This window comes from Thermobia domestica, chromosome 9 (genome assembly GCF_964235325.1).
Source record: "Thermobia domestica chromosome 9, izTheDome1.hap1.1, whole genome shotgun sequence".
Classification (NCBI taxonomy): domain Eukaryota; kingdom Metazoa; phylum Arthropoda; class Insecta; order Zygentoma; family Lepismatidae; genus Thermobia; species Thermobia domestica.
This window is the reverse complement of record NC_137462.1, coordinates 131,225,884-131,247,366: the sequence shown is the minus strand read 5'-3', so window position 1 is coordinate 131,247,366 and position 21,483 is coordinate 131,225,884. Positions and strand designations below refer to the sequence as shown.

The window sequence follows — 21,483 nt, the reverse complement described above, 5'->3', positions numbered from 1 at the left end:
TGTGTGCTTTTAGACCCCATGTCGTTCCTGCGAGACGTTTAAGCAAATTCAGGCGATTGTAAGCTTTTGTTAAGATTGTTTTAAGGTGGGGCGTCCAGGTAAGATGTTTGTCATACGTGATGCCTAAGTAAGTGACTGTGTTTGTAGCTAGCAATGGAACGTTGTCCACATAGAGAGATAGGCAACGTGGATTTCGGCGGACTTTGGTAGTTTTCTTTGGCGGAATAAAGAGGATGGCCTGAGTTTTAGTAGCATTTATGGTAAGTTTCCAATGACGACACCAAAGGCAGAAGTCAGTGATGGCTGTTTGTAAGACGTTGTTGATATGCTGGATAGATGTTCCTAGTGCCAGAAAAGCCGTGTCATCAGCATACTGAAAAGAATAGACTTTATCTGGAAGACGTGGCATGTCAGCAACGAACAGAATGTATAATAGAGGTGAAAGTGCGGATCCTTGTGGAACTCCTGAGAGTAAGAAGATCGGGTGAGACAGATGGTCGTTTATGGCAACATAAGTGAGACGCCCAGAGAGAAAGTTAAAGATAAGCCTTATGTATGCTATAGGAAGTTGGAGCCTGAACAGTTTGTGAATAAGTCCGAGATGCCACACCTTATCGAAAGCTTTCTCGAGATCGAATAACACCAGACATGATGGTTTCACTCTGTTATAGTGTGTAGTGATAAGGCTTGTGAGTCGTAAAAGTTGATCGTTTATCGAGAAAGAAGGGCGAAAACCTGCCTGAGTGAGAGGTATGACGTTTCTGCTATTTAGATAAATATGAAGGCGTTTAACGAGGATGCGTTCGAGGATTTTACTGAATGTGCTTGTGAGCTGGATCGGCCTGTACGAAGAGATCTCTTGAGGAGGCTTACGTGGTTTTGGGAACATAAGCGTCTTTGATGTTTTCCATGACAGAGGGAAGTAACCTGTACGTAGTATGAACGTGCAGATATTGGCGATAAGGATGAATAGTGTAGGTGGACACTCCCTGATCTGTCGATAAGTGACGTTATCAAGGCCAGGCGCTGTGTTTCGTTTATATTTGATGGTATCGGTGATCTCTTGTACAGTGATAGGTGCTGTGACAGGTTGATTGTTGGCGAGTTCATGGAGATGATTAGGTTGCAAAAGTGGAGAAGTGTCGGCTCTATCAGCAATATGGGGTGTATTCGCAGGTGGTGGTGGCGTGAAGATGCTCTGCAAATGATCTGCGAAAGCATTTGCTTTCTCCGTATCAGTGTGAGCAGCGGAGTTGCCGTCAACTACAAACCACCTGACTAATCTGAAGGAATTATTTTATCTTATTGAATGCGAGTACAGTACATTGCTTCATCATGCTCCAACAGTAATGCACCTTGCCCTATGCTATATTATATTATATGTTCTTTTTATAATTTGAAACAATTTGATTTATCACACATAAGTGACAAAGCCTATGTATAACTTTTGTATATTCTTTCATAACCGACACTTATTAGTCTCCATCTATGTACTAAATTTTAACTCAATTGGCTAAGTACGGTTGGTGCAGTGAAGCTATGTTCATTGTTCCCTAGGAAGAGTCTCATTGCAGTCAGATCAATTATATTGTGTTGCACTACAGTTGGGAGCAGATATATGTGAACCACACCACTGCCCCATTTGTAACACCTTTGTAGATAAAAAAGGATTACACGGTTTGTCGTGCAAAAGCAGCGCAGGCAGACACCCACGTCATTCAAGTGTAAATGATATAATATTAAGAGCATTAATATCAGCAGGGATCTCAGCAGTGAGGGAACCGATTGGATGCAGCCGATCTGACGGAAAAAGACCCGATGGTATGACATTAGTACCTTGGAAGAAAGGAAAGGCATTGATTTGGGACTTCACATGTTCAGACACCTATGCCCACTCCAACCTACAATATGCCTCAGTACAAGCTGGACTCGTAGCTGCTCGAAGAGCGAAAGAAAAAAGGAATAAATATAGCAATCTACTCGATAACTATTGCTTTGTCGCAATAGCAATTGAGTCTAGCGGTTCTTGGGAAGAAGGAGGCCTCAAATTTATAAAAGAAATCGGCCACCGTCTATCAATTAAATCAGGAGATAATCGAGCAAAAAGTTTCCTGATTCAACGCATAAGCATAGCCATTCAACGTGGGAACGTGTCGGCTATAATGGGAACGTTACCCACTAGTAAAGAGCTAGAAGAAGTCTTTCTTCTGTAATTGCGGAGAAGGGAGGTTAGGAGAAAAAACAAACATCATTGGTGCATCAATTTATGTAGCAACCGAGCAAGGAGTATGAAGAGACAGCTCACAGTCCATAAGTTATATATATATATATATATATATATATATATATATATATATATATATATATATATATATATATATATATATATATATATATATATATATATATATAAACAGCATGAATGCTGTACCGTACGTCAAGACAGTGACATAACCTTTTTTTTTTAAAGTGTAGAAAAGTTTCCACAAGGATTACTCTTTAAATTCTTTTATATTCTTTAATACAGTAAAGTAACTTTAAGTTTCTGAAGTGGACATATCAATAAACTAATTATATTGTGTTGTAGTTAATAATGAAACATTTTCTCCTGAAATACAAACAAATCATAAGGCGTTTTGTTAAATTTTGCAATAAGAAAACTCTTCCAAAAGTAAAGTACCCCTTATGGATTTTTCATAAGAAAAGACTTGTGCTAGATATTAGAATTATTACAAAAATATTTATTTGTGAAATATGAACAAAATCGACTGAGCCGTCTTTGAGATAATCGTCCGAAAAGAACTCACCACCAATAAATTATATATTTTCTCCAGTACCATAATAGGTCAATATAGGTTTAAACTATACTATACTAACCTTTATATCGTTCTATAATAGTAACCAAGAATGCTCTGATGTTTTTTGTGGGTCTCTGTTCCACTAGCCATCCCACCGTGATTTGAATACGAATGGATATAAGGCGAAGGTCAATTGTTGGTGTGGGTATATCCAATATACTATCTGGTTGTGGCAGTTCATTATACCGTAAATTTGCGTAAGGACAGAGTGAACATGGGAGCTCCAAAGAGCGTCATAAGAGCGTGTATGCTGTACAAGTTCAAACTAGGGTCAAACGTCGCTGCAGCGGAGCGAAAGATATGCCAGACCTTTGGTGAGGGTGTCGTGACTACGCGGACAATGCAGCAGTGATTTAACAAGTTTAAAGACGGTGACGAAGCACCGAAGACGCACTACGTACCGGAAGACCAACACATGTACAAAATGAAGATCTTCAGTCAGAAATTGAGGCGAACAGTGGCCAGATATGTGAGGAACTGGGACTACAATTCAGTGTGAATTGAGAAACTATTCGGCAATACTTACATAAATTTGGGAAGCACTAGAAGGTGGGTCAATGGGTTCCACATGATTTGACTCTGGGCCAAAAGGCAACGCGAGAGAACACCTGTTTCTTTGCTGTCTCGTCTGAGGAAGGTGTCATTTGGGAACAGGGTGTTAACATGTGATGAGAAGTGGATCTCGTACGAAGCTTCACGGCACCGTCATTATTGGTTAGAATCCCATGAACCGGTTCCAAAACAGCCGGCACCAGCACTGCACCAGAAGAAGGTCCTCCTGTGTATTTGGTGGACTGCTCGCGGCATTGTGCATCGGGAACTGCTACCAGCTAGTCAGAGCATCAACGCAATTGTATACTTTGTCAGCAGTTGAGCCGTGTATAAGAAAAACTCAAAACCCTTTAGCCAACACTTCTTAATCGCTAAGGGGTCCACCCGTTACAGGAGAACGCTAAGCCCTTCGTAGCTAGGATGACCCGGGACATCATTCTACGCCTTGGATGTGAAACGCTATATCTTCCGCCATACTCCCCGGATATTGCACCGTCCGATTATCACCTGTTCCATTCTAGTAAACAACCATATCTAGTTTTAACTTTGATCACTATAGAGCAAAATTCTTAATAGATAGTTAGAAATGATTGGCTGCAATCGATTTTGAGTCCCAAGATTACTTCCATCTTTAGCTTTCTATTAAAACTAGAGGTGTTAACAATCCACTACAACTTCTGGATCTCAATCCACTATATTGATTTAAAGTGATAAGAGATACCGAAGAACTTTTCTTCTTTTCTTTTTTTTTTTTTTGAGTCGATTTAGCGTTCAAAGAAGAAGTATCATGTTTTCTCCTAACTCTCTATACAAACCGGAAGTGAGAAAATCAACCACTTCCTGTTTTAACATTGGTCGTTATAGAGTACAAACTGTAATAGATACCGTGGTTTTCTGCAAACTCCTTCACTTCAAGTACAAGTGACACTGTTACATGATTATATTTGTGTATAACTTTTGTATTCTCATAATTTTCTTTTAAAATTTATATATATATTTCTTGTGATCTCTTCATTTTAAAAGAACTGCAGTGCTATTTCTTTAATTTTCCTTTCATATGGTATTTGTAATTTTCTGTTAAGTATTCTGTAAGTATTGGGACTCTTAAAATAAATCGAAGAACTCTATTGTGAGTGATTTACGTTCTAATTGTTCATAAGAACGATTGTACGAATAGGCAGAGTTAAAACTAGACATAGTATAACCAGTAGGAAATCGATACACAATTCTATCTTTTCTTTTAAGAAACTGAGTGGAGGAATAGATTGAGAATTTGCACTAAAAATAGTTACAACATACAAAAGGATAGATGTAATTACCTTGTCATTTTACTTTTGTCTAAATTGCACTTGTCGATCAATATTGTTCACAATATTGGCATTGTTCACTGTGCCAATATAAGGCACTTTCATTTTTGTTTTGTCTACGGGATCGATTTTTTTTTTTTTTTTTACAAAGATCCTTAATTACATACGAATATTATTAATATTAGTTAATCAATGAACGAGGTGCGAATCCACGACGGACTTCTGAGGGGGGCGGTCGGTTGTAATACTGCTCCTTAGAGCTACTTTTTAAGAGCTCCAAATCAGGCCTGTATCCACGGGGGGAGGGCCTCCTAAAAATTTTCACGGTAGGCTTGCAAATGAACTATAATATGGTTGGGTCCGGCCTCCCATAACTTCTACCGGACACCCTCCCTACAATTTTTGGGCTGGCTACCGGCCTTCTCCAAACCCTGGGATGGGTTTTATTTATATATAAAATAAGGAAGTTTCCTCTTCTGGGGGGGGGAATTGCCCCGATCGCCCCCTGGATCCAATCAACAATGAACAAATTTTGCTACAGAGACATTGTATTATGAGTGTTTAAAGTCTAGCATATACTGCAATATTTGAAATTTAAATTATAGAAAGACAATTTATAATACGTATTCTATTGGTAAATTGGTAGTCTAAAACAATATCTTTTCTTGAGATAATTCATATGTTTTTAATACACAAAATGTGACAACAATTAGAGATTTTAAGATCACTTGAATTTCTGGCAGTATTTTTTTCTTATTTTTGAAAGGAATTACATTAGTATTATAGACTAGACGCATTTTCGTATGAAGTGAGTTCTTTTGCGGCTACAAAAGGTTTATGAAAAATAATGGCAACAGTGTTATATTTCGTACCTAGCCTTAAGCACAGAAGAATGTCTGATACATTCCTTCAATGTAATCGCTCCCAATCTGTATCACTTTCTGCCAGTTGTTGAAAGCACTGTACACTATCAGCACGTCAATCTTTGTTGATGTCCAACAGGGATCGCTTATATTAGATATGATAACTTCTCTTGTGTCGTAGTGCTTCCCCCAAGATATTCACTTTCTCTTGGCGGAAAGGTTGCCACAAAATCTCTGACAGTGAGAACATTGTTTTGCACTGCGCCCATGTGCCATTTCTATCCTGGTTTACGCACGTTTTTCGTATTTCCGAGACATATTGGTATTGCACTTCCACTTTCCTACTTTATGGAACTGCTGCTCCTGAGTCAAAAACACTCGGTCGTTATAAAAATGAAATGAAATCTTTAACTTTTAAGTCCCACGGTTATGTCGGTTAGGCTAAAGGAGACGGTGATGATGAGAGATGAGTGAAGTGGTGGAATGAAGAAAGTGGGAGGAAACGGGAGAACCCCGAGAAAACCCACGAGCATGACTCGGTCGTTATTATTCACCACACTTCATCGCTTTATATTCCCCTATCACCTACGAAACTCTTACAGTCTTGAGATAGAACCTCTGACTTCAGTGTAGTGTTGCCACTACTTTTTCTCCAACCTATGTACGTCCGACTGATTTGACAATGGCGTCTGTATACTTATACTAGATCAATGAAACCAGCATTGTTATGAGTGTAGTGTCTTAGCTTGCATGGGCTGAAGCATGGTATTGGTGCTAGTAAAATGTCGTCAGGAAGTGGATATTTATTGAAAGGGTATAATTAATTTCCATACACATTTTTGTGCAGCCGAATAGTGATACAGTGACAAAAATCCGTTTAACTATCGCAGGTGTCACAGTTAAAGATATCATGGCCAGTAATCATAAATGGGACCCATACAGTTCGAGGTTATCAATGAAAGTGTCGCCTGGGATGCTTCGTGGAATTCGTCGAGTGGAAGTCCAGAATAATGCACCAACCCAACATGGCATGATCCAGAGATCAAATCTGAGGCAATCCAGTGTCAACTGTGTCATTCATCACCATCATGGCTTGTGGTGTGTACATAAGAACCTGTATCACAACCTCCTCTCTTATCACAATACAAAACATATGAATTATATAGTAAACACTTGGCGGAGCCAAAACGGACGAAAGTTGTCATATGCAATACTTCCGATATTTGCCACACGCGTAATGAAAACATTCGGGCAGTTATGTACCGTGACGCCTCTGGCTAAGGATGTACCAACTTTTATCACCAGTGCCCAGTAATGTTCAAGTAAGAATCATCATTGTTCCCTAATACGGTAACGAGATATAGTTGGATGTAGGAACAAAATATGAAGGTGAATACTTCCTACTTCCTGGAATCCACCATGACCCCAAGTTAGCTTTAGGGAAGAAATTTTGGGAGAGCAGGAAAGTCATTTTGGGATTGCCTCCCCTGAGTTAAAAAAGAAAATACATATTTTTAATAAAGTGTATAATAATATACTAAGAAAAAAACGCGAAACTCTTTATTAGTGAACGATGTTGCCTCTCTCATGGCAATATCTGAAATGACAGTACTGTTTTCGTTTATATAGAGCCAGCAAAAACTGGATATTATTCCACATGGACAAAGTTTTCAGTCATATCACTAGATTGTTTCTTCAATGTTAGCATGCAATATAACAGGAAACGGAATACTTGTTATATTTTCTTTTCATGACATTTCTTTAAAAAGTCACATTGGCAACCCAAAGGATTTCTGCTTACTTGAACCACAACATTACCCTTACCATAACCAGGAAACAAGAATGGGATACAATTCCTATGCTTATGCTGAGACGTAGTTTGTTGCAATGAAAACTGAGATGTCAAGTGATCCGACATAATGTCAGCGATCCGACAGAGTGCAACTGATTGTGATGCCATAGCTTTTCATAGAGAAAGTATTCTTTGGAAATCAGTCTAACCTGATTAACCTTCTCTGTAAGGTGAAAATCCAGGTGGAAGATCATGCGGTTCAAATTCCACGTCAAGGTTTGCATCACACACATGAGAGGCACTGAAAGGGACGTTGAGTCGTAAAAATTAACCAAAGCAACTAAATGTTTGATATACTCATGGTTGATATGTAGGTTAATCATGTATTATATACTTAATTTTAGAACCTTATTGACATTAAATTGCATTATACTATACACGTTATTCTTCTGTTGTGATATTATTACGATTTATTTCATTATTAGAGCTAAACTTACCTTGTTACTTCACCCATGGTAACCTCCACTGTTGTGTCCACCCTGGTAATTGTGAACATAGACCGGAATAGATTTCGATAATGCAACAGTCTGAGGTACAACAGCCTTCGTAACTGACCCATGAACAGACTTCGATGCAGGAACTCCAACAGACTTCGGCACAGCTACTGTTACAGATTTCGGAACAGGATAAGATAATAGATTACCTATTGGATAAGGTATTGGTTTTTCTACTGGGAGTGCTCCTTGCTGAGGGTAATGCACTGGATATGATTTTTGAACAGGAACAACAAGTGGCTGAGGCACAGGAACTGCTATATTTCTTAGAAACGGTACTGGAATCAACTGGGGAATTGATACTGGGATATTCTGAGTAAAAGCAATTGACTTAGTTGGGTATAGTTGTCCATATGGTCCATAAGCGAGATTTCTGCTTTGTATTTCAGACAGGTATCCTCCTTCTTGGTAGCTCTGAGCAGCACTTCCAGCAGTGTAGCCATTGTATAATCCTAGACCTATAGGAAAATATCCATATCCTAATCCAAGAAGTCCTCTTTTGCCTTTCTTGTCGCGCTGGCTTCCTTCACTTTCTTTGTCTTCTTGTCCATCTGCTCTTGTTAATAAAGCCAAAGCAAAGAAGACGCAAAGTCTCTGTAAAACATAAAGAAAGTAGTATTATTAAATTAAAGCGTACAGGCATAGAAAAATTTTAAATGGCTAAAAAAAATATGTTTTATATTTCTGACCGAACGCATGGATAACGTTGAACCTTGTAGGTTTCATTTCTTACCAGTTCGATTATTTGCTCTAGTACAATCTTCAGAAGAAATGAGTATGTTGCAAAATACATTGATTGCTCGGAATTATAAGAAACTAAGTATGCCTTCACACTAGATCCTGTGAGCGGCTCACGTGAGCTGCAATTACTAGCTTTACATTGTTTTAAATGTACGCCTTTACACATGCGCTTCGGTGCAAGTGAGCCGTGGCTCTGAGCTGCTATGAAGACCTCCCCGCTAGTAGCCGGCTCGAACGAGCTGCTGGCGGGGAAGAAAATAACACGCTGTCTTATCAGAGCTCTTCACAGGTGAGCGGCTCACAAGATCTAGTGTGAAGGCGCACTACATATATTTAATATTGAATCTTTTCTCATTTTCGTGTTACTCTGATGAAATGCACACTTTATACAGTGTGTTTGAAAAAGAACTCCCTAGTATTAATATGTCCTAGAATCTGTAAAAAGTGACATACACTATTCTAATTTGTGGTGTTTGATTCATCAACTCTCCAAGTTTGCCTCCCCTGCAGTTGGCAGATCTGCTTGACCTTGAGAAGGCACCAGTGCTGTTTTTCTCCTCTGTTTCCTCAGTTCAGTCCAGGCAGGCGTGCAATGCAAAGCAACTCAGCAGCAATGTGTACTCCGCAACAGAAAGCGCAGTGTGTAATTTGGCTTGTGAAAACTGAGTCAGTTATAACAGTGCAACGTAATTTTAGACGTCAGTATGGTGATGAATCACCTACAGCAAAAACTATCCGTCATTGTCTAAAGTCTTTCAAGGAAACCGGTAGTGTTTTAAAAGCAAAATCACCAGGTAGACCGAGAACTTCTGAGGATGTTGTTGAACAGATCCGTGTTTGTACCAACACTAAACAAAACTTGAAGGAATTCTCTTTCATGATATGTACTCATTGATGTAAGTTTTCTTTCATTTTCCAATTAAATTTATACTTAAAACTAGGGAGTTCTTTTTCAAACACCTTGTACTATTATACAGTTCGTTAAACGAAAATATAAATCCTAAATACCTAAATCCCTGAGATATAGATTTCCTGAAGATAACAAAAAAAAAAAAAAAAAAAATCATCTTTTAACAGTTGAGGAAACAGATTGTTACAATGATAGCCTATAATTACGTTATTTCATTTAATATGTAGGGCAAAAGTGCTTTAACATATACACTTGCAATACAATAAGAAAAGAAGAAAAACAAGGAATATAATGCAAGGATCTTATAAAATAGAGGATCTGCCCTTACAACAAAATCTTGAAGCCATACGTCACAGTTTCGCCACCCCTACTCTGCCCACTCCGCCCAATAGGATCGCAATATTTTGAGCCAACAATCATGGCGGAAACGAAAGTAGACAATCAGACGATGGCATAAACGAGAGTAGCCAATCAGACTTGCCGATTCTCGGTTGTTTTTGGCTTCATTGATTTAATAGGATGGAGATATATATGGGCAGATCCTCTATTTTATAAGATCCTTGATATAATGTCATGAATAATCTTATTATGTACCGGTAGATGTTATATTGTCAGTCGATAGATATCAATGTTTGTTGATTCGTTGTTAAGGACAATATTACGATTACTATGATAACAGTTCCATTGCCAGACTTGTTTATGTATGCTTGTTAAAAAAAAATAATGCAGACGCCATGTTATTATGCACAAGTGCAGGGGCGCCAATCCCATCGGGGACACCAGGGATGTCCCCCCCCATATTTGTAAAACAGGTTTCGTCCCCTTCAATATTTCAAGCATCTGAGGTCAACGATGACCCAAAAGAGGGGCAACCATGTAGCAGTTGGCTACGTTAACAAAACAATGTTAGACAAAGTGAGTATTTAAAAAGTTATCACAAAAGTTTGTTTCCAATTGTGAAAAACGGCAGCCAGTTTTTGGCCTTATAAAGATGAAGGTGGAGTAAAATAAACTAACGAACTGTTTCTGTTTAAATAGCGAGCACACACAGAGAATTTAGTTTAGCTTAAAATAATAATAATAATAGTTTTCAACCAAGTTTTTAACACATATTGTTGATCCTCTTTCACATTAGTAGTAGGCTTATAGGCCTAAAACCTGTTTTCAAAACTTGTTTCTGAGTATTCACTTTACACAGTTTATCACTATTTTATTTTTAACATTTTACTGTCGTTTACTTAAATTGAAGAACAAAGTTGAATTTTGCTGTTTGAATAAACAAACAAACAAACTGTAAAGTGTGTGTTTCCTTTAGTACCACATTTTTAAATATAAATAAATATAGACATGAGACAATATTTTGGACATGAGTGTACCTTATTTGAATAGTGATTTGATTGTTCATGTTATTTCTTCATGTAAAGCATAATTTACGGAGAACGGTGAAGTCAATATACGGAGAAACGGGTTTTTACTACATGTACAATTTTATTCAAAAAATCCTGAAGCACATGGGAGAAAGAATATTTTTGAGCTTCAAATAAACTGGCTGAATTTTTGCCTAATAAAATTTGAACAGTACTTGCATTCTTCTTTTACAGTTAGCTGTTATAGTATATATTTGCAGTGGTCAAGAAAATCTTAAAAGCCAAAATAAATTTGAAACTTTAATCACAACTATGTCTAAATTTCAATTTAAGGTGGTATAATTACGGCAATGAAACTGCTTTTGACTTTTATGTTTAATTATTCGAATTACGAGTGAGTGATAATTCTATCCATAAACTTGTCTTATGAAGGGAAACAGGGTTTGGAAACTATGCTTTTTTTTTTTTTTTTTGGCATTTTTCTTTATTGAATAAGTCAATAGCTGAACTGCAGAGAAAGAGAATGGTAGGCTAAAATAAATTACTGAATTATTAAAACGAAGGGAACTTGTCAATGGTTATTTACAGACGAATAATGTTTTATTGAAAGAGACTAATGGGCTCTTAGAGCTGCTTAATAACGTGAATAATTATGCAGCAATTATAGTAGCATATTTATTTACCCTTGCCCCTTTTAGACAGATCTTAATAAACAAGTTTTATTGCTAGAGACAGAGTTTTAATGCACTTCTACTGTCCGTTTAAGTAACTTCAGTTAATCCGGACAGTTTTTAATCCGGTCAACTTTATCCCCTATTAGTCTAGGTTAATGAGGCTTTACTGTACCTTTAACTGGCGTAAAAACAACTTAATTCTCTGTAGAGTAGGGGGCATATTCCAATTTTTACTGTTGATTACAACGATATTTCGATGCGTGTAAAATGCAATAATCTTATTGTAGTTTACTCTTATTGTATTTTACTGATGGCGGAGTCTAGTAATACAATTTTCTTTGAAGCTAGAAAATGTGGTGCGAAACGGCCTACGCTATGAGAGTCAATCTTGCATGTTGGTCACTGCACCTGCCAATGGCATGAGGTTGAAGTCCCGATTATGGTTAGGAACCCACGTTAATAGTAGATAATACATAAGGACCACATAAGAATTCGAAATATAAAAAAAAACTTACTCTATAAAATACCCAAGTGACATGTACAAGTGACAAGTAAATTCAGATAGGAAATAGGGGACAATACGATTAGCTGTAAAATCATTCTGTAAAATCCTCTGTGCTTTTATTCCTGTTCACGAGTCGGGACATTTGTTGTTTCATCTCGATTCTCGTCTCGAAAACGAAACAAATCTAAAGGAAGAAGTAAGTACATTTTGAAACTCGAGTCGAGACAAGGAACATGACAATTCTGTGGTTAGATTCTGCAACGTGTATTGATACCCAGCGGACAACGAAGACACAGTTCTGTTGCTGTAGCTCCTGGCATCTCTAAATAATGTCATACACTAGAGGATGTTTAGTAAAGACATTCAGCAGGCTTACCACTTTCCGTCACGTATTTCAGCCAAAATATTTCCAAACTCAACGCTACGTTATTGTATGCTATATAGGATGTTCAAAAGCATACAGTGCTGACCTGAAGAGCACTTATAACTCACAGGTAGCTTCACAAGGATTTGTTTGGGTAGATATACTGTCGTACGGATGCAGAATATCTTCCTGGAGTAGTCAATGGCATCACACCATTCTTGATGCTACTGTAGATCTTGATATAACTGAAAAATGTTGCCGGAGCTTGGCTCGTCGTAGTGTTGCCAACAAGTTGATACAAAAAGTCGCTAAATAGGAGGTGAAATGACTCCAATTTTGGGTGAAAAGTCGCTAAAAAAATTTTCGTGGGATTTTGCCTCTTTATATATATGAAAGACTCATATAAGAACGTATATGAAAGACTCATATAACTAACAACAATTTGCTTTTTTATATATTTTTAACTTTATGACCAATTTTGCTTCAACGAAATCAAACATGAGTTTAGACAAACGAAGAAAATTAAAGGTCTAGAAAAAAATCTTCACCTCTACTCACGGTTCTACAGATAATCTGTTTGTTATCGGTAATGAATTATTTGTGCCTCTAAACAGAAGCTCCGTAAACTAAAGGACATTAAAAGCTGGAGTTGGTTCCCATTAGAAGGTAAGAGATAACAGCAATCAAAGTGGGAATATAGAGATAAATGTTATGTACTTTCCCAGCTCGTCAACATCTGCACTGATTCAAATAAGCAAAAGGAAAATAAACATATATCTGAATTGATTCGAGCTAATAGTACTTATTTTAGGACAAGTTGTTCGCAGCACAAAAGTCGCTAGATTTGTAAGTCGCCAAATCGTCATTCCAAAATCACCAAAAAAGTCGCCAATCGAAAAAATTATTTTTTGTCGCTATCCTGGAAGACGAATCCCCTAGATTTAGCGACTTTTTCCCCAAATTGGCAACACTGGCTCGTCGTCAGATGCCAGTTTGCAGGTTTGAACATGTGTTCTGCTGCATAAAGTTTAAGTCTGGAGACTAAGAAAGTCAGAGAAGAGGGTACATACCGCGTAGAGCACACTTGATTGTCCTGGTGCTATGCGGACTCACATTATTGCTGGGTATTGGTATACAAGCTTTACCCTCATATCTATTCCGGCTATCAATACAAAACTTGGTACACACATTTGTTATCATCTATAGTATTTTTCTAGATACATTTGGATTGTGTGCTTTTACCGGGGCTACTCCATAGGGGTTCAAATTGATGGGAGCGATTTCGGTAGGGAATTTTCCCGACATTCTCCCAATTTCCCTACATAGCAACACTGGAAATCTTATTTCATGCTGAAGAGAATGAGCTATAAACCATGACTTTCCAATGAACAGTGTTGATGCAATAGCTATTTTACTGCGAGTCTACGAGGGTAAGCCTTACTGCGTTGTCCATGGCACATAATTTTTTTGTGCATGAACATATCTATGTTTATCGAATGGACTAGGTTTGATTCGGATGTCCGGATGACAGGTTCATGTCCGTTCCTTGTCAGCAGCCATGAAAATCCACTAGAGAGATAACCATAACCAAATTATGAACTGTGACGTTGAATATGAATTAATGGGTTTATTCCTATTACCACCTAGGATAAGCACTGGTGGTTATAGGTTTTTCTAACTGCGATATAACATTTCATTTCACAATACAAATAAAGTAACTAAGAATTACATCGGTATCTAGTGATCCAGTATTTCCTGGTCAATTTAATATTTTAGGTCCTTGGATGTTTTTGTGATACCCTTTAACAGAAATAAACCATTGAAAATATCTATTGACAAACGAGACAAGTGACCACTAGTGACCACGTTACTGCTCCACTCACATAGAACAATACTGGAAATATATACATAGGTTATTATACACTGAACAGAGCAATAACAATCATCGGTACAATATACTGGGACCTCAGACGAAAGAACAGCTGTTTAAAAATCATACTACGTATTACTAAATACTTAAATTATCTGTTATTCATTCCGTATATGTGAGATTTGTACATTACAAAATTTCAGATTAGTAGCAAACTTGCTTTAATCCTTCCCCTTCCCAATGTTCAAATGCAATTACTGTTTCAAAAGTATTTTAAATCTAATTTAAATATTAAAACGATTAAAATAGGTCGCCTTTTTTCAATTTACAATATCTTGCAGATAGTCAGATTGAATGCAGAATAGCAAAAGAGCCACTGAAACGACAGTGAAATCAATTGTCAGTATATCGTTATGGCAATTAGCAAAACTTTATGTATAATATATCTTTGTTGAAATCGGAAGATATATTGGGCTTTGTTTTGGTTAATGGTGTTAACTGTTATGAAGCCCAGGAAAGATTAGAACAATAGGATCCCAGGAGAGTAGACTTTGTTGAACCAACCGAAAAACCATACACACAAATCAATTCAAGATGACCAATAATATGGTTTCAACTTTTACATTTGGGCCCCGACAAAATTTGCTATAGCACTGCGCAGAACAAGGTTAGATTTCCGAAGAAACTCATATGGTAGGTTCATATCTCATATTGCCTCTGTGTTGAAAGGGACGCTAAACCTCAGTCCTAAGAGCATGGCTATGTTTAGGTATGCAATTTTGATTAGTTATTGTTCTAAAGTCGGGTTATCTCTCGCGTTTATAAACGAGTCAATCTTTAAAGGATATGTATGTTCATATAAGTGTGTGTATGTTCATATATAACGTGTATCATTTATTTTTTTTCTTGTTCACTTATATCTCTTGAGCTATCATGTCTATAGATATGCAATTACAGCATCCAGAGTATAAATTCTCCAGCATATTCAAGCTGTAAAATACTGATTTGATGCATGAAGATTATTGCCTTTTGATAACCAACCAGTTTAGAATCCATCCACTGTTACTTCGTGCAATTCTGTTAGATCTCTTATTCTTTTAGGAAATACACTTTACCATTATTGCATTATTCCGAAACATGAATAAATTGATACATTGGTCAGATGATCGTAGTTTAACGTCCCTTTAGAAAGATTATCAACAGTTTAAACAGTTTAAATTGAAATGAAGGATTATTCAAAAGGCATGCCGGTTCTGTTGCATCAAATTATGAACTTTATTTTTTCAAAACATACTAACAAAATTCATAAATATGTTTATCACACATTTTCATGTATGGTGAATGACTGCAGAATTCATTGTTCTGAAGAACATCCTATGCCCAATTCTTAGAAATAGTGAGTAACCGATTTCATTGGACTAACAACCACACTGTCACGAACCAGCGCAATGTTTTGCTCACAACGACCACTACGACGACGCCCATGATTTTTACTGTTAATGTTGAACCCGTTGCAATGAACATTTTTAATAAGTCTGCGGACTGTTGATTCTTTCGGTGCCTCATTTCGCCCTAGAACCACGCGAAGTCGCCTGGCAGTTGCTGCATAACTTTCTCCGTTCTGATAAAAAGTTTTCACAATTATCACACGTTGAGTTAGAGTAAACTGCTTCATGGATAGACACAGACTGAAGAAGTGCGAGAAATTCAGACTAAGGCCATAATAGAAATGTTTGTGGGTAGAGCAACAATACAAAACAATGTCGGCAGTTGAGAAACAAAAATTTTCCAGATGATCCAAAACCGTCGCGCTTTTTGAATAACCCTCCACGAACCCTAATTGGATAAATCTCCTACCGGAAATCGAATCCAGAATAACATGCACAGAAATAAATTTATACAGTAAATGAACTGCTAAGCTAGCACCTCCTCCTCACTACAGCTAATATTTTGGTGAAATTGAACTACTTAAAGTATGTTTCCCACGTAATTAACATTTCTGTGGTGTCCCAAGGGAAGCTTTGTTTTTTACGAGCGACCCTGGCCGAACAATCTGTGTGTATGAGCAGTTTTGAATTTTCTCTTTAGAAAATCGGCTTTCAAGTAGATATTTTCGATTAGCAACTAGCAAAGAGCTTATGATATTAAGATTCAACTTTAATCCCAAGTTTCAAGTCTAATACAGTCACATTGATGAAAGAGAATGATGAATTTTACACAAAATGCTCGGAATATCAGCCTTAAGAGATAAATTTTCTTATCATAAAGGAAACGCTATTACTAAATTGGTCTCGAATTTCGTTATACGTAATTGTCATTTTCAAATATATTATACATGGTACTAATTAAGTTTTTCTTCCAATAGACCATTTCGAAATATATCATGTTTTCTGCTGAGACTTACAATTTAGTGTAGGAATCTAATCATATTAAATTCCACCACATATCGAACCTACAACTCCTGCATCAAAAGAAGGAATACTCAATTTTATTTTTCAAGTCGCAAGTGACTAACATGTATTCGTTCGGGGATACGGACAAAATCTCGCGGCCGAAACATCGCCGCCCAAAATCTCGCCGGCCAAAACCTCGCGGGACAAAATCTCGCCGGGCCAAAACCTCGCGTTGCCAAAACCTCGCGTGGCCAAAACCTCGCCGCCCAAAACCTCGCGTGGCCAAACCCTCGCCGCCCAAAACCTCGCGGGACAAAATCTCGCCGGGCGAAAACCTCGCATGGCCAAAACATCGCCGCCCAAAACCTCGCGGGACAAAATCTCGCCGGACCAAAACTTCGCCACCCAAAACATCGCGTGGCCAAAACCTCGCTGCGAATGAAACTTTTCTTTAAAATTTACTCTATGAGTTTCTTAATATGCAATTCCACATTACAAATAATAATAATAATAATAATAATAATAATAATAATAATAATAATAATAATAATAAGAAGAAGAAGAAGAAGAAGAAGAAGAAGATACAAAACATCGTGTGCGTGGGCTTTCTCGGGTTATTCCCGTTTCCTCCCACTTTCTTTATTCGATCATTTCTTTTATCCTGGCCATCTACGTCTCCTTTAATCTACGGGACATAATCAAGGTACGTCGCGAAAACTCATATATTATTTCATACTTTCATAAATATTATTAGATTTTTGTTAAAATTTTAAGTTTTTGGATGTTCCAAAGTTCACGAAACTAACCCCGTTAGTTGTCATTACTTTCCTTATGCAGACTTTCTTTCCCTATAACCAGTTTAAAAACATAATCTCGCCTTACCTTCACATTGAAATCCTCTAATAATGAAATAAAATTTTCATATGGTATCGCGGGACTTGGTCATATACCCGTGATACTTCTTCTGAAACAGCGTATTGTATACCGACATCCTTATCATCTGTTGGAACATTTACATTTTGGTCAAGCGAGACTTTGGGTATGGCGATATTTTGGGGCGCGAGGTTTTGGCAAGGCGAGGTTTTGGCCCGGCGAGATTTTGGCCAGGCGAGGTTTCGGCCCTGCGAGATTTTGGCCCGCGACGTTTTGGGCGGCGAGGTTTTGGCCAGGTGGGGTTTTGGCCCGGCGAGATTTTGTCCCGCGAGGTTTTGGGCGGCGAGGTTTTGGCCAGGCGAGGTTTTGGTCCGCGAGGTTGTCGCCGCGAGGTTCTGGCCGCGAGGTTTTGTACCCAAACCATTCGTTCGAGCTGTATGGTCCTGAGTCTATTAATTTGATGCGTCTTTTGCTAAATAAGAAGCGTAAAAATAAATAACTTTCAAAGTAGTTTTAAAACCTTTCACTTCTCAGTTATACGTATTTTCTATACGCATACTAAAAAATAATCATGATTAGTTAAATACACATTACAAAAATAAGTTTTATCGACTTAGATCGCAATAACTCAAACATTTGAGACATTTTACAACATTTCAGTGATCACCATGCAGTTTAACATAAGATACGTGGGGCGACAAACTGTATTGTTACCGGTGTGTCTATCCTGCAGTGCCTTTTCGAGTGGTGCTCGTGGAGCATGGAAAGGATTCATTTTCTTTACATTCTCCTTGCAAGGATATTGTCGAGCAGAAAGAAATACAGAGGTCTTATTAAACACTTGCAGGCACATGGGTTTAGAAGTAAATACAGAGAAAATTAAATACATGGAGGTTCGTCGGGATCCTAATACTGCAAATTATTTGTCGATGCGTTAAAATATCAAATAATACTTTTAACAAAGTGAATACTTTAAAATATCTAGGATGATTATTAACAGACCAAAACCATATTCTCGAAGAAATTTAATGTTGACTAAAAGCAGGGAATTAGCGTTATTATTCAGTTCAAAATCTGTTGTCGTCGTGAATTCGGATTAGTTCGAAGTTTGGAACCTACCATTACAAACGTCTCATGTTACGTAGGCCCCGATACGGTACAGAAATGTATTGTTATTCCCCGATACGGTATAGAAATGAATTGTTGAAATGTTAACTGCAATGATATTCCGGAACAATGGTTTTCCATCCTTTCGATAAGTTTGGACTGGCTAAATATGGAGATATGTTTGGGAATTGGCAACATAAACAAAATTTTTTTAAAAAAATGCCAATTTTAAACCAATGTTCAAGAATGTTAGCGTATAACGAGAAACAAAATGTCCAAATATGTAATAAAGGAATCGCCAGAACTCATTGGACTGAACAAACTAATACAGGTTAGTGTAAATTTTCATGTGTAGTTTTTGAGAAAAATAAAGTTTCTTGTTAACCTAGAATTGAAGCTGTTCGTTAACCTCTTCATTTATTAAGGTGAAACCGATACGGAACACTAGCTTATATTGTGACCTAAGCAAAATGTCACTACATTACGTAGTATAGTTAATGAGATTTTGCTGAAAGTTGTTTTTAACATTTACACTATAACTTTTGTTTAACTATCATATAATATTATCAAATGATGAGACATACATCACTCGATAGATCGAATCGAATTGAACAAATCGATACACTTTAGAGTAAACTCTCATGCGTAGTTTTGAAGAAAATCGAGAAAATGTTAATTGTATGTAGTTCGATGTCAACGATAATAACTGATATTATTCTGTTGAAATAGATTCTTTGTTTACTTATTCTATGTAAAAAAAAAAAAAAAAAAAAAAAGTAATGCGCTGTTAACTAATAGATTGTAGCCATCTATTATGTGTTTTCTACCAGTGGTAATGCACATATGTACTTCTCATACTAACGTACGCACCTACTACTATTTGTAATTCCTTCCAATAAGTTATTGTAATAACAAAAAAATGTAAGTGCAAGCACTCAAGGAATCCTATTATACATACTAAATTAAAGAAACATATCACTTGTCGAATATACAACATAATTGATTGACATATAGAATATACTCACGACAACCTCCATGCCTAGATATGTGATTGTGAAGAGGACTTGCTGGAAGAGGAAGAAATAATATATATGAAAGAAAAATCTTAATTGAAGTTCTTTGAACGATGTAACTTAGCTTTTATATAGATTGTTGAATGAGATCTTTTTCTTTCTTTTCCTCCATTCCCTCCTACTCACTCCTTCTTTTCTGATGCTTCTGTCTCCAGCCATTAAAACCTTTTCCCTCCCAAGTAACAACCAATATAGTTAAATGGCCATTGTTATCTCACAGGAAAGATTGTTACCCGTAATAATCACCTCTGATTATGTTGCAACGTAAAAATACTTCGTTAATAATTGTGATGCCGAGGTGAAATGAAGATCTTTTAATGAACCAAGTAATAAAAACGATAGAAAAGGCGCCTTCTTTGCAGTTCTCTTTAATGATGCTATTCATTCTCGTTACTGTATAAGAGGTCTTTTTATAAGTTTTTCTTTTTATATAGTACACACAAACTATTTGAAGAAAAGGGATCGACTGTATTTGCTAACTTGGAAAAATCGTTTTGTTTTCACACATTAACATAAGTATTGCGCATAGAATAATGCTGAAAAAATATCTCGGTAGCGGATAATCTCCTAGGTTGACAAATAATTTACCACTAAACTATCAATGACAAGATTAGCGTTATTTACCAACAGATCAAAACATGTACACCTAACGTCCAATGTCCCATATCTGTCCCAAGACATTGTTAATGTATAACGAAAATATCAATGCAATTTCCCTTGAATTTCAATAGAGTGTGCCTGTCACAGAAAAGTATTTGGATGTGCCAAAGTCAATCTGTGATTATCTCGGAAAGATGCCAGATATGGAGAGTTGATAGACACTTTCATACTTAGTATATCATGTCAAAAGCTTTTGAAACGTCTGTATAAATTATATCAACTGAATGATTTATACTGAGGGGATCGAATATAGTATATCGAACAAAAGTAACGAGATAAATAACTGTTGATATCCTGGGAGAGAAACCTTGTTAATATATTGATATATACGGTGTAACATGATTGATTTTTTTTTTTACTATAAAGGATGTGTTTAAAAACTTTAGCTATTGTAGAAATTAATGAGATTGGCCTATAATTTTCTGTTATTGTAGGATTTCTCTTCTTAAACGTAGGACGAACCTTGCTAATTTTCCAAATATCTGGATAGAAAGAAGTTTTTAAAATGAGACTGTAGGTATGATATGGAGGTATATTCAAAATCTCTCCACATCCCTTAATAATGCACGGAGGAATTAAATCCGAACCGGAGGATTAAGATGATTTTAAATTTTTAATGATATTTACAAAATCAGAAATGGAATTGACTGCTAGACAGTTTGGCACATTTAAGATTGGAGAATAATATTCATCATACTTATATTTTGGACACCATGAAGAATAAAGACTTGAAATATTGAGCAAAATTATTTTTTAGTAGCAGAATCAGAATTAAGTATCTAAATGTGATATATTATATGACTAATTTTTAAATTATTGCTCTTCAAAAACATTTAGGTTTTCTCTTGAAATCGTTTCCTGATTTCCTAGTATATAGTTTGTAAGCTCGATTAATAAGAGTTTTAACTAGTTTTCTAAACTCTGTAAATTTATTCATAATATAAACTGAATCGTGGATATATTTTCAATAATAATCTTTGTTTTCAGCACACTAAAAATTTCTGACGTATACCAGCAGGG

The 21,483-nt window shown here is 36.7% G+C and overlaps 1 protein-coding gene across 1 annotated transcript in view; it reads right to left on the bottom strand.

The window, feature by feature from the left end:
* Positions 1-19,977, bottom strand: part of LOC145695026 (uncharacterized) — a 33,665-nt gene extending 13,688 nt beyond the window's left edge. Inside the window, exons 1-2 of the mRNA XM_081771855.1 lie at positions 19,756-19,977; positions 7,870-8,520 (exon numbers count right to left, since the gene is read on the bottom strand). Of these exons, the coding sequence (XP_081627981.1) occupies positions 7,879-8,520; positions 19,756-19,767 (654 nt within the window). The 5' untranslated portion in view covers positions 19,768-19,977 and the 3' untranslated portion in view covers positions 7,870-7,878. The remainder of the gene's footprint in view (positions 1-7,869; positions 8,521-19,755) is intronic.
* Between the last annotated feature and the right edge of the window lie 1,506 nt (positions 19,978-21,483).